General features: G+C 38.9%; 1 protein-coding gene across 4 annotated transcripts in view; it reads right to left on the bottom strand.

Moving 5' to 3' along the window:
* The window catches only part of phkb (phosphorylase kinase, beta), a 262,162-nt gene that overhangs the window by 248,510 nt on the left and 622 nt on the right, over positions 1-13,030 (bottom strand). For 2 of the 4 annotated variants that reach the window (XM_060838109.1, XM_060838108.1), the window contains exon 2: positions 12,304-12,396. The exons of 1 other annotated variant lie outside the window; for it this stretch is intronic. In XM_060838109.1, the coding sequence (XP_060694092.1) occupies positions 12,304-12,367 (64 nt within the window). In that variant the 5' untranslated portion in view covers positions 12,368-12,396. Of the gene's footprint in view, positions 1-12,303; positions 12,475-13,030 lie in introns of all 4 variants that reach the window. One more of the 4 variants, XM_060838110.1, reaches the window with a different exon arrangement.

Below are 13,030 nucleotides of genomic sequence, written 5' to 3'. Positions count from 1 at the left end.
ACAGTCGAGATTACAAGTGACCTCAAATGCAAGAAGATTCCCTCACCACCACATTAGGAGAGCTTACAAAAATTAAGTTTGGTTTGCAAAATCTTATCCCAGAACATAATTACAAATGCTTCTCCATTAAGATCCCTTGTAACACACTACTGTGTTTGTATAAAACATTATGTCAGAGTTAGTAAACAGTTAAAATTACTCATGATTTTAAAAATAGTAGCCTTCTAACTTAGTACCAGTCCTCAAAATGTTGATAATACAAACTAAAACAATCATAACATACATTACCAATTCATCACACAAAACTTTCAGTATGCTTTATTACCAATATTACCCTTCTAATATCAAAGCACAATGCTAGTAGAATTCATTCTCTGTTGAAGGTTCAATTAGTAGTAACTATTTTTTAAATTACACATCTCCTGACCTCAGTCTGCTTCTGATATTTCTTTTTTGTCACATTGACAGTGTCATCTCTTGAGAGCATCTTTTCAGACCTTTTACCAATTTCGGAATTTAAATTCAATCAAAGTTATCTTCCTCTCTGATAATTCTAAAGATTAACTATTGAATTATTAGTCAATGCAATCAACTTACTCTCCTTTTTTCTAGATACATGCCTCATCAGATCTAAATTATTAAAGAAAAATGGTAACAGAACTGATTAAACAAATCAATTGACTGAACGCAAACAAGAGTAAATCAGATTGGATAAAATAGTGCACAAATTTATTTTCACAATGCAACACAACAATAATGCATAGTTAAATTTTAGTGAGTAACTCTAAGTTGTACTGCACCAGCTGGACCGGAGGAGACCAAGATGGTTCACCACCACCTCTCAAGGACAATTAATGGTAGGCATTAAATGCTGGCCTCACCAATGATGCCCACATTCCACGAAAAAACTAAAAACCAAAAACTGCTGTGCAAGATCCAGACATAATACAGGTAGACAACCCTTTGTCCGAAATCCTGAAATCCGAAAAGCTCCAAAATCCGAAGGCTTTCTTGTGAAGGTATGATTTTATTAACAAGGTTGTATAGCGTGCAAATAGTTAACCCAACTCCACACCCACTCGATGCAAGTCACTCAGATGCGATGTAGGGAGGCAGGACTGGCAGGCTTCAGTTCGGTCTCAGGGCCTGTAGTACTCACTGTGAGCCTGCTGTTCGGTAAGATGTTTTCAAATCTCATGGTTGAATTGTTTCTTATTCCGATATTCAAAAAATTACAAATTACAAAACCCAGCTGGTCCAGAGTGTTCAGATAAAGGATTGTGTACCTGTACCGAAATATTAAAGTGTTGATTTGCTCTGCTGACTTGTAGGAAATTGAATGTCTCAAGGGTAGGGTGGTATGCCTCTGTTTTAGGGTGGTATATCTCTGTCTTACAGGTAGAATGTAAGGAATTTACAATCCCATCTCTTAACATTCAGAGTGATTTGCATGGCCATTTCCTAGTTATTCAGAGTGAATTTACATTGTCATCCCTTGTCATTCAGAGCGATTTGCATCATCATCCTCCTATTCAGAATCAATAAGAACACTGCAGTTGGAATTCTGACCATACCCTGTAGTTAAAAATACAATTTTCATCAGGTCTTGCCATTTAGGAATGATTTAATCACATTATCTCTGGAAATGATGTGATCGCTACATTGTGTCTTGAACAGCATGAGACTGTGGGAGAATGACTTAGAGTTGTCTTCGGGGCATTATTGACTGTAATGTGAAACTCTTGTACTGTATAAAGGAAGGACTGTTTTTTTTGTTCAGAGCTTCTCTTGACATGCTTCCCAAGTTTTGCGAAGAGTTTTAAGTGATCCCCCAAAGCTTGTACTTGCTTAATAAATTTTGGTTGTTCACAGAAGTTAGCATATTGCAGTTGCATCGAGGGTCTAAGAATATCAAGAAAAATAACACAACAAGACCACAACGTACTGCTAGAGTAGGAACCCATGCCTAATGGTGGAGATTTCATCAAGACTATTTCATCAGGAACGAAGTGCATCAATGTTTACCGACACAGCGATGTAACTAATATCCTTGACAATTAACTTATCCAGTTTTGCTCAAGGGACCACTAGCTCTGGATTCCAGCCATGCACAATTAACTGCAGTATCACACCAATTTTTGTTACCAAACTGTGACTTTAAAGATTTTGCTCAAGGAAATTGTCATAAAATTGGACGGCATTGGGTTAACAATTACTTATCAAACTTGAAGCCTCCCACCGTGATTTCCCTGTACAAAATGGCAACAGGATATGGAGCTGTTCTTTACTGGTTCACATTAATCTAAAAAAAGTATTAGCTAGGAAAGGAACAGTAAACTGCATCATCTGACCTAGAAGCAGATTGTGGTTACTTTTGGACAGAACACAATGTGCAATAGCACACACTAAAATAGTTTGAACTACTTATCTAACTTACACAAAGATAAAATTGTCTTTTAGGTAAAAATACTGAAAGTGTTAATTTTTAATTTATTCCATTATTACTTTGATCAAGACAAAATGTGTGGGAATTGTACATTTAACAAAATTGTGCTAAGTATTTGTATTTTTCAAATATTTCCCACTCATCTCAGTGACAAGATAGAGATGTTTTAATTTGTACCATTGTGCATTAGTTTCCTTGGTGGATTTAAACCTTCTGAAAGTGTGGTCTTAGGGTAGTCAGTATTACAAGCAATGGGGCCATTATTATTCTTATGTTTATTAGCTCACTCATTCATATAAATAGTTGTGAATTTCTTTTCATTGGAGAAGTGTTCTGCTTATGAAAACCATCTGTTGCTATCAACCTAAGTTAGATATTTTGGGAGAAGGTCAAATCAATGAAAATCCACTTTCTGATGCGAATTAGATATGTTGAGTTAAAATATTGCTGAATTTGCCCGAGGACCTCTCCAATTAAGTACAGCTTATTACACCTCATTGTTGATAGTTACAAACAGAAGTTAGGCAGCATTTATTTTAAAAGTTAGTGATTTTAGATCAGAAGGAGAATTCTAGTAGCACTAAAGCACCTTTGGTGTACAGGAAAAATCTGAAGTCTGTTACAGCATTAGAAAGGAATTTAGAGACGTCAAACAGAAGTTGTTTTTCAAACCCTGCTGTTTTAAATTAAGTAATTTCTCACTCAATTTACTGTAAAGACTTTGCCTGGCATTTGTGAGGTACAAATGTTACTTGCCACTTGTTTGACAATGAACATCTCCAATAAGTAAGGTCTGATAATTGCAAATTTGACTATTTTGTATGAAGAATTATCTCTATTTCATTGGGTTCTGTTTCGCCGCAAGCATCAACTACTTTTTACAGATCTAGACTGTAACGATACCAGCTCCTCCGCCTTCCATGTTTTTTACCTGAAGCTTCTTCTCATCCTTTTCGTCAGAGTACAGAAACAGTGGAATTATATCAAGGAAATGCAGTACCTCTCACAAACTAACAAATTTTGTAATCTATATAGAATGTCGCAATTACTTTTTCAATTCTTCATCTTGCTGGAGTCTCAGACTTTAGCAGTACAATCAATTCCCCTTTGTCTATCATGCATAGGGAATTGAAGTGGGGAGGGGTAAGTGGGGGTGCCAGTTACATGAATCTGTCAATCTGGGGTGGCAGGGTGGCCCAGTGGTTAGCACTGTTGCCTCACAGTGCCAGAGGCCTGGGTTTGATTCCTGCCTCAGGCGACTGTCTGAGTGGAGTTTCCACATTCTCCCAGTATCTGCATGGGTTTCCTCCGGGTGCTCCAGTTTCCTCCCACAATCCAAAGATGTGCAAGTCAGGTGAATTGACCATAGCGTTAGGCACATTAGTCAGCGGTATATGTAGGGTGGGTGAATGGGTTTGGGTAAGTTACTCTTCAGAGGATCGGTGTGGACTTATTGGGCCGAAGGGCCTGGTTCCATACTGTAGGAAACCTAATCTAAGCATGAGAAATACTCTTGTAGAAACACAAAACAGTACACTCCAGTATTCCTTGAATAAAACATCTTTAACTTAAACATCAAAAGGGAATTGCAATTTATTCACCAAGTTCTGGAAACTGTGATAGCATTTCACCAGGATCATCAAAAGAACTAGCACTCACACCTTGAGCAGCAGCTGATGTCGAAGGTTCCCGAGATGAGAACATGGGCCTAGTTGTCATCTTGAATAAATTTCTACATCTGCCTGCTCACATTCTTTTTTTCACTCGTAAAATTTGGAAATGTAAGAAGTGAAACTACATTACCATTTGTGTAGTGAAGCAGTTTTCACTGCTCAATAAGTTCAGGACATTTAATTTGCAGAAAGTCAATTTTTACTTCTGAATTAAATAAAAATAAGAGACCTATGTTACGTTCAACGAAAATAGGACCATAAATTCAAAAGCTCAGAAAAGGCAAAACCACTAACTCTTAGTGGGCATCTGGAAAACAGAGAGAAAGTAATCGTCTCAAGATTTTCTTGAGGGCTACTTTTTGATTTTTGGGGACTCCTTTTACATTCTCAAACTCATTTGCTTGATGATGCAGTCACAAAGTAACATAACCATCTATATTTGGATTGATACAAGGTGTTAGATAGAAGACTCAGATAGAAGCAGAAGAAGTCATCAACATCCTTAATAATTATCAAGTCTCCATTAAATTTAAAACCACAACATAAAAGGAATGCTTTAATTTCCCACACAACACAGAATTAGCCTTCTCAAATATACAGATAGCAAGAAAATGAATTTTGCAAAACAACTGACACATGTATGCTAAAAGCCATCAATCTAAACACACTTTCCTAATTCCCGAGGTCACAGCTAATGTGTTCCATCCTATTAATAAAGAACTGATTTTTAAAATAGAGGTCACTAACCTGTTTTCAAACTCAAACTTTAAATTTCATAACTGGCAGTACCAATTACAATAGTATTCTCTGTAATTTCACATCAAAACATAGAAACAAGGAGATGTAGGTCATTCAGTCATTTGAGCTAACTCCTCCACTCAACAGGATCTTGGTAGAACCTTGATCTCAAAGCCATTTTCCCATTTTCTTATATATCCTTTGATTCTTTTTAAATTAGAATTATGTCTTTTCTCTTTCTTGAAGATATTGCGTGACATTGTCTCAACAGCTCTCTGTGATAGAGAATTCCACAGGTTAACTATGTTTTGACTGAAAAAAAAACCTTTTCCTCATCTGAGTCGGAAGTGGTCCACCTCGCATCCTGAGACTGTGTCTTCTATTTCCTGGATCACCAGCCAGGGAAAATATCCTCCCTGATTCCAGTCTGTTCAGCCCCATTAGAATTTCTTTCTTGCATCCTTCTAAACTCTAGTGAGTACAGGCCCAATTGAACCACACTTTCCTCATAGGATGCAGAAAAGTAGGGACCATGGTTGGCATGGACCGGTTGGACCAAAGGGTATGTTTTCATGCCGGATGATTCTACGATAGTTGTTGGCCAATTACAAGCTCACAACTCAAATGCTGGCAGCGCCCCTGAGAGTTGGCAAATTCCTGCCCATTACTGGTTGAATATCATCAGTGATAACACTATGAAGTGGGCAAATGTTAACTGCCCATATTAATCGATGCCTCAGCGTGAATTTCTTCAAGTCATAGAGATGTACAGCATGGAGACAGACCCTTCGGTCCAACCCGCATCCTTTTGCCATTTTCTACATCAACATGGGGGGGGGGGTTGACTTCTGAACCGAAATCCAACAGACAGCTAAAATTGGAAACTTTGAGTAACTCCAGTGACGATCAAAGAGTAGTGGGCCTCAAAAATCAGCACACTTTCTGAAATGGATCATTTCGCCACCTACATTAGACACTGAGGGTCACTGGACAATTTCCGCAAGATGCAACACCTGTGAGGTACATTGAGATTGAGACTCCAAGATTCCTTGAAAATGAGCCACAACACAAATGGCATAACCACAGGTATGAGAAGATGCACACGAAAGAACTATCTAGTATTAAATGCGGCAAAAGACAAGCTCAGAGGACTGGACAATCCAAACAAAAAATTGGACTGTTCATCTTTGCAGCACCATGGAAAGACATGCAGGTCTGCAATCGGACTCCACAGCCATAATAGAAGACATAACAGATGACTCTTTACATGCAAGAAATGCTTATCTTAAAAAACATGGAGAAAGCAATTACATCAGCCCTCAACTACATGAAATGTTGATGTTTCAGTATATGCTTGCATACACTGGTTTGAAAAGATGAAAAGCTCCTTTCTCTTGAAAGCAGTGACTCAACAGAGATCTTTAAAATTATGGAAGATTTTAATTAACTAGATGCAGAGATAGTGTTTATATAGAACATAAGAAATATAAGTAGGGAAGACAATGTGGCCTGCTAAGTCTACTCAGCATTCAATATGACCATGGACAATCCTTGGCTTTAACTCTAGTTTTTGGTCCTCTTTAAAATAAGTCTATTACTGTCTTAGATATATTCAGTGGAGTCCTCTAACCTTCTCGGTTAGAGAACTGCAAAGATTCACAATCTGTTAAGTGAATGAATTTCTTATTTCAGTCCTCATTTATCAGCCCGTATCCTGAAACTATACACCTTTGTTCAGACTCACATTGTTTGCTGTGATACATTTATTTAATTATTAATTTTTCTAGGTGTGTAATATATCTAAAAGCAGAGACAAGGGGATAGGAAGACTGGAATGTGTATATTGCAACTGAATCGTTTAACATTGGAACCAGATTAACTGTAGTAAACAGTATAGGAAGATAGATAATCACCATAGTGCAGACTATGGGATACCATGATTAAAATGCCTGCTAATGCCAGGAATCATCGTAATCTAGTGAAGGGTTAAAGTAATAGATAGGTATGGGTAAACCCCCTGCATCACAAGAGGAAGTGGGTCTCAATTATTATTACAGAAACAAAAGGATCGTTTAACTTAGATGAGAAGTTGTCCTGACTGAGTATAGTGGATTGTGTGGAATATAAAGAACACCTTCATGCAGGGGCTCCAATAACAAGATAAAGAGACCCTGTGCTGAGGAACACACACTCAGATAGCAGTGTTTATCTTTAGAGTTCAGTAACCACAGAAAAGTTTGAAAGATACAGAACCCTGTAATAATTGTACATAACCGATAATCTTACGATGCTCCAAAAGCCTTTGTAATCAATGAGACTGCATAAATTATGATTGGGGAAGCAGTCTCTTGGGATATTGTTTCCCCTGTGTTTGCTTGTTCAACCTGGTGCTTGATTAGAACCAGCAATCATCCCTATTTGCTGTATTATATTAAATACATCACTACGGGTCTGGAGTCACATGAAGGCCACATCAGGTAAGGATAACAGATTTCCTGTCTGAAAGGGCATTTGTGAAACAGATGGGGTTTTAAAAGAACAATTAACAACAGCTCTCATATGTTGATGAGTTTGATGCTGCAAAAGCACAACCGGTCAGGCAGCATCCAAGGAGCAGGAGAGTTGACATTGAGCATAAGCACTTCATCTGGAATGATGAAATTGTCATATTCTGAGAGTAGTTTGAAAATTCCAGATTTATTAATCTCAAGATAATCTCAAAATGCAATGGTGAGGTTTACATCCACATTCCCAGAACTTCATCCTGGACCTCTAGATTAGTAATCCAGTGACATGACCATCTCCCCAGAAAGTTGCATATTTTAAATAATACTTGGATTTGGTTCAAAATGGGTGAACAGTTACCCACACTGAAATCTCTTTGCTGTATTATTTCCCATTCACAAAATGAAAGTTCACGTGTTATCCTGTTTGTTTTAGGGTCATGTCAATTTTGCCTAAATGTGGAAGTAGAAAAATACATCTTTCTACTTTTATAAATGCTGAGACACAGTAATTATATTTTATGAATGCTCCAATAACTCTCATCGCAGAGTCTTTAAAAAGAATACAGAAAAGAGTCCCTTCTCTAACACAATCTGGAGAGATTGTTGTTAATCTGCAGAAATTTTCACAAACAAAATTTTGATGCTGGTTGAACTACATGTTTCCAAGCAGTTGTTTGGTGGTAATGGGACAAACAAAGTTAGAGCTAACATTTCAACATGCTGCAAACATCAGACTGCATATGAACAACACCTTGGAAGACTACCCAGAAAACAAAATAACAATTTGGCTTTCACTAACAGGGGGATCAGAGCCGCGAGTTTTTGCTACATCTCTACAAGTCCCTGGTGAGACCACACTTGGAATACTGTGTCCAGTTCTGGTCACCCGACTATAGGAAAGATACAAAGACTTTGGAGAGGGTGCAAAGAAGGTTTATCAGGATGCTGCTGGACTGGAGGGCTTGCCTTATGAAGAGAAGTTGACTAGGCTCAGACTTTTCTCTCTGGAGAGAAGGAGGAAGTGAGGTAATCTGATCGAGGTATGCCAGGTAATGAGAGGCGTGGATACAGTCAATAGCCAGAGACTTTTCCCCAGGGCAGGATTGACTGGCATGAGGGGTCATAGTTTTAAGATATTAGGAGAAAGATATAGAGGGGAAGGTTCTTTACGCAGTGAGTTGTGAATGCATGGAATGCATTGCTAGCGGTGGTTGTGGAAGCAGAGTCATTAGGGACAGTTAAGCGACTGCTGGACATGCACATGGATAGCAGTGAATTGAGGGGTGCATAGGTTAAGTTATTTTATTTTACATTGGGATTTATCTTCGGCACAACATCATGGGCCAAAGGGCCTGTTCTGTGCTATACTTTTCTATGTTCTATGTAATTATCTTACTGTTGAAAGTTCACACAAGGTATTCTTGCTGTTTTAAGCAAATAGTGACAATTTACTAAAGATTTAATCTTCTTGGAAAGAACATTGAATTTCTGAATAAAAGCAGTATAAACACAGTTGCTCATTTATCTGCCTGAACCTGAGGGTTGCAACAATTCCTTTCTTGAGCACAGTAAACAAGTACACTACTGTAAATGCATGGCTCACAGTTTTTTGCCATTGTATTGTTTGAAGGTGGAATTGAGAACCAGTTTTCAAACACACCTATTTAATGCCCCAGATTTCTGGTTCTGAGGGCTATGTTTCGTACACATCAATTTTCTTCATCATCTTTCCAACTTCAAAACAACTTTTGAGGTCATCCCTCAAACTCCGCTGCAGGGAAAAAGATCCCAGCCTCTCCTGATTACTCAAACTCTCCAGTTCTGGTAATACTCTGGTAAATCTCTTCTGTTCCTTTTCCAGTTTAATAACATCCTTCTTACAGCAGGGGGATCAGAACTATACACAGTATTCCAAAAGTGGCCTCTCCAATGTCCTGTACAGCTACAACATGATGCCTCAGCTCCTATACACAATGATCTGACGAATGAAAATGAGCATTCCAAATCCCTTCTTCATCACCCTGTGTACCACCTCCCCCCACCTTGTCTCAGTCCCAACTCCCGAACTCAGCACCACCTTCCTAACCTGTAATCTTCTTCCTGACCTCTCTGCCCCCACCCCCACTCCGGCCTATCACCCTCACCTTAACTTCCTTCCACCTATTGCATTTCCAACGCCCCTCCCCCAAGTCCCTCCTCCCTACCTTTTATCTTAGCCTGCTTGGCACACTTTCCTCATTCCTGAAGAAGGGCTCATGCCCGAAACGTCGATTCTCCTGCTCCTTGGATGCTGCCTGACCTGCTACGCTTTTCCTGTGACACATTTTCAGCTACCAGCTACATCACCAACTTTAGTTTAATTCACAAACTTACTAATGATGCCTCCTATATTCTCATAATCTTTTAAATAAATTACAAACAATAGTGGACCCAGTTGTGATCTTTACAGAACATTGCTCATCACAGGCCTCCAGTCCAAACAACAATCCTCTACCACCAGTCTCTGTCTCCTACTTTTATTTCAATGTTGTACCCAATTGCCTACCTTCCCCTGGATGCCATGTGATCTAATCTTACTAACCAGTCTGCTACACGGTACCTTGTTGAAGCCCATGCTAAAGTCCATGTATACAATGTCTACTACTCTGCCCTCATGTATCCCCTTGGTCATGTCCTCAAAACATTCAAATCAAGTTTGAGAGACATAATTTCCCACAGACAAAGCCATGCTGAATATCTCTAATCAGTCCATGCCTCTCTAAATGCATATAAATACTGTCTTTCAGAATTTGTGGGCGGCACGGTGGCACAGTGGTTAGCACTGCTGCCTCACAGCGCCTGAGACCCGGGTTCAATTCACGACTCAGGCAACTGACTGTGTGGAGTTTGCACGTTCTCCCCGTGTCTGCGTGGGTTTCCTCCAGGTGCTCCGGTTTCCTCCCACAGTCCAAAGATGTGCGGGTCAGGTGAATTGGCCATGCTAAATTGCCCGTAGTGTTAGGTAAGGGGTAAATGCAGGGGTATGGGTGGGTTGCGCTTCGGCGGGTCGGTGTGGACTTGTTGGGCCGAAGGGCCTGTTTCCACACTAAGTAAGCTAATCCCTTACCCCGACTGACATCAGGCTCACCAGTCTATACTTCCCAGGCTTTTCCTTGCTGTCTTCCTTAAATAAAGGCACATTAGTCACTCTCCAGCCTGCCAGCACCCCACCAGTAGCTGTAGAGGAGAGTAGATCTCCACTAGGAGCCCACAGCTTCTTCCCTAGCTGCACGAATGTCCTCCAATACACTTGATCAAGTCCTGGGGATTTATCCACTTTTATGCATTTTAAGACCACTGGCCCCTCCTTTCCTATAATGTGGACTTTTTTCAAGACATTACTATTTGTTTCCCCAAATTCCCTAACTTGCATGTCTTTCTCCACAGTCAATTCTGATGCAACATATTGGTTTCGTATCTCACCATTTCTGGATACTCCACACATATAAGGCCTCATTGATCTTTAAGGGGCCCTATTCTCCACCTAGGAACTCTTTTGCCCTTAATGTACTTGTAGAAGCTTTTTGGTTCTTCCTGAACCTTATCTGCCAAAGCTATTTCACATCCCCTTTTCGCTCTTCTGATTTCTCTCTTAACTATACTCCTTCACCTCCCATTACTCCTCAAGAGATTCACTTGATCCCAGCTGTCTACAGCTGATAAATGCCTCCTCCTTGTTTTTCAGCCTCAATATCTCTAGTAATCAATGATTCCCTCCTCCCAAGAACCTTGCCTTCACTCTAACAGGAGCATACCATCTGTGAACTTTCTTTATCTCACTTTTGAGAGCCTTCCACTTGCCAGTCAGTCATTCTTTTACCTACAAACAGCCGACCCCAATCAATCTTCGAAAACACATCCCATACCATCAAAATTGGCCTTGCTCCAAGTTACAATGTCAAATTTTCCAGAAGATCTATCCTTTTCCAAAACTATTTTAAAACTAATAGAGTTATAGTCACTGGTCCAAAAGTGCTCCCCCACCAACATCTCAGTTACTTGCCCTGCTTAATTTCCCAAGCTTTTGCTCCTTTGCTAGTAGGTACACTAGTAGTGCTCCTTTGCTAGTAGGTACTTATTGATAAAGCAAATCATCTTGAAGGTGGCGAGGTGCTGGTGGTTCTGAGCAACTCAGTACTTGAAACTAGATGGACTTCTCTTTAAGCTATTTATTTTCATTTTTTCCCTTTTTCTTAAAGTATCAAAAAGGCGCCATATTGTGAGGATGTACTTTATTCTATTTATAGAGTTTCTCACTGTAAAATACACATGACAATAAACTCATTCATTCATGAACAAATTCCTCCCCATTCAAGCCCATAAAACTATGGCAATCTGAGTCTATGTTTGAAAATTAAAGTCCCATACTATTACAACTCTATTATTCTTACAGATATCTGAGATCTCCCTACATAGTTGCTCTTCAAATTCCTTCTTAGTTTTTGGGGGCCTCTAGTACAATCTCATCAAGGTCATCATCCCCTTCTTATTTCTCAGTTGCAGCCATGTAGCTTCACTGGACAATCCCCCAGGGACATTCTAGGTATGGCACTTATGTTTTCCAGAAACAAAAAAGCCACTCCCCCTCCACTCTCGCCTCCCATTCCATCCTTCCAATAGCATCCATACCCAGAACATTGAGCTCCCAGTCCTGTTCCTCCCTCAGCCATGTCTCTGTAATAGCTATGACATTTAGACCATAAGACCATAAGACATAGGAGTGGAAGTAAGGCCATTCGGCCCATTTCAGTTCCATGTTCCCAAATGTTGAAACCTAGTAAATACTATATTCATCTGTGTTTGATATTATTAAAAGCATTAGTATACAAACAAAGTTTGATACTTATTTGCATATTCATGCTGAAATGTTATGTTCAATATATAAGCAGGAACAACTTACCCAGTAATGAGTAACTACGATTGTAGGTGGGGTTGTCATCATCATCGAAGTTGGTAACTTCCATTTTCAACTTTCAAAAACACGCCTCTCTTGCTACAGTATATTATAGCAATTCACACGTTAAGTAGTTAGTTCATTCATGCAATGTTAGTAAACGATGTGCGTTGAAATCTAAGGAAGCATGCACTGTTACATTTTGCAAACTTACAAACTTCAATGTACACAATTTATAAATAGATCAATGTTAATTGTGAATTAAACATTATCATTATCTTTAAAGATAAAAAAGTCTTCATGTCATCATTGTATACACAAAATACAAAGACAAAATTGTAAATAAGTAAAATGTAACAAAAACCAAATTATGAACTGAACTGGAGTAACTGAAACTTTGTTAAATGGAAGGGAAGAAGGCATTGATAAATTTTAAAATTTTCAAGTTCAACTTTGTAAAATAATGTGTTCATGAACATCTGTATTCAATTACAAAAAAGGTAGGTACCTTCAAGATGTATTGTTTTCAGAAACGTGTATGAAAATAAAAGTATAGGAATATATTTGTTTTATTGATGGTACCTCAGTAGAGCAGGTATATTGTCATAGCGTAGTATCTAATAGTGATATCGTTGCATGAATAATGCAACAGCTCGTGAAATCTTCCATTTTAATCTAAATTACAAAACCTGGTCGGCTGGCTGCTTTACAGCAAATGAAAATTCAATGGCGT

The sequence above is a fragment of the Hemiscyllium ocellatum genome, chromosome 17, assembly GCF_020745735.1.
Source record: "Hemiscyllium ocellatum isolate sHemOce1 chromosome 17, sHemOce1.pat.X.cur, whole genome shotgun sequence".
Taxonomy (NCBI): Eukaryota; Metazoa; Chordata; class Chondrichthyes; order Orectolobiformes; family Hemiscylliidae; genus Hemiscyllium; species Hemiscyllium ocellatum.
Note: the sequence above shows the minus strand (reverse complement) of the source record. Positions and strands in the feature narration are given on the sequence as shown.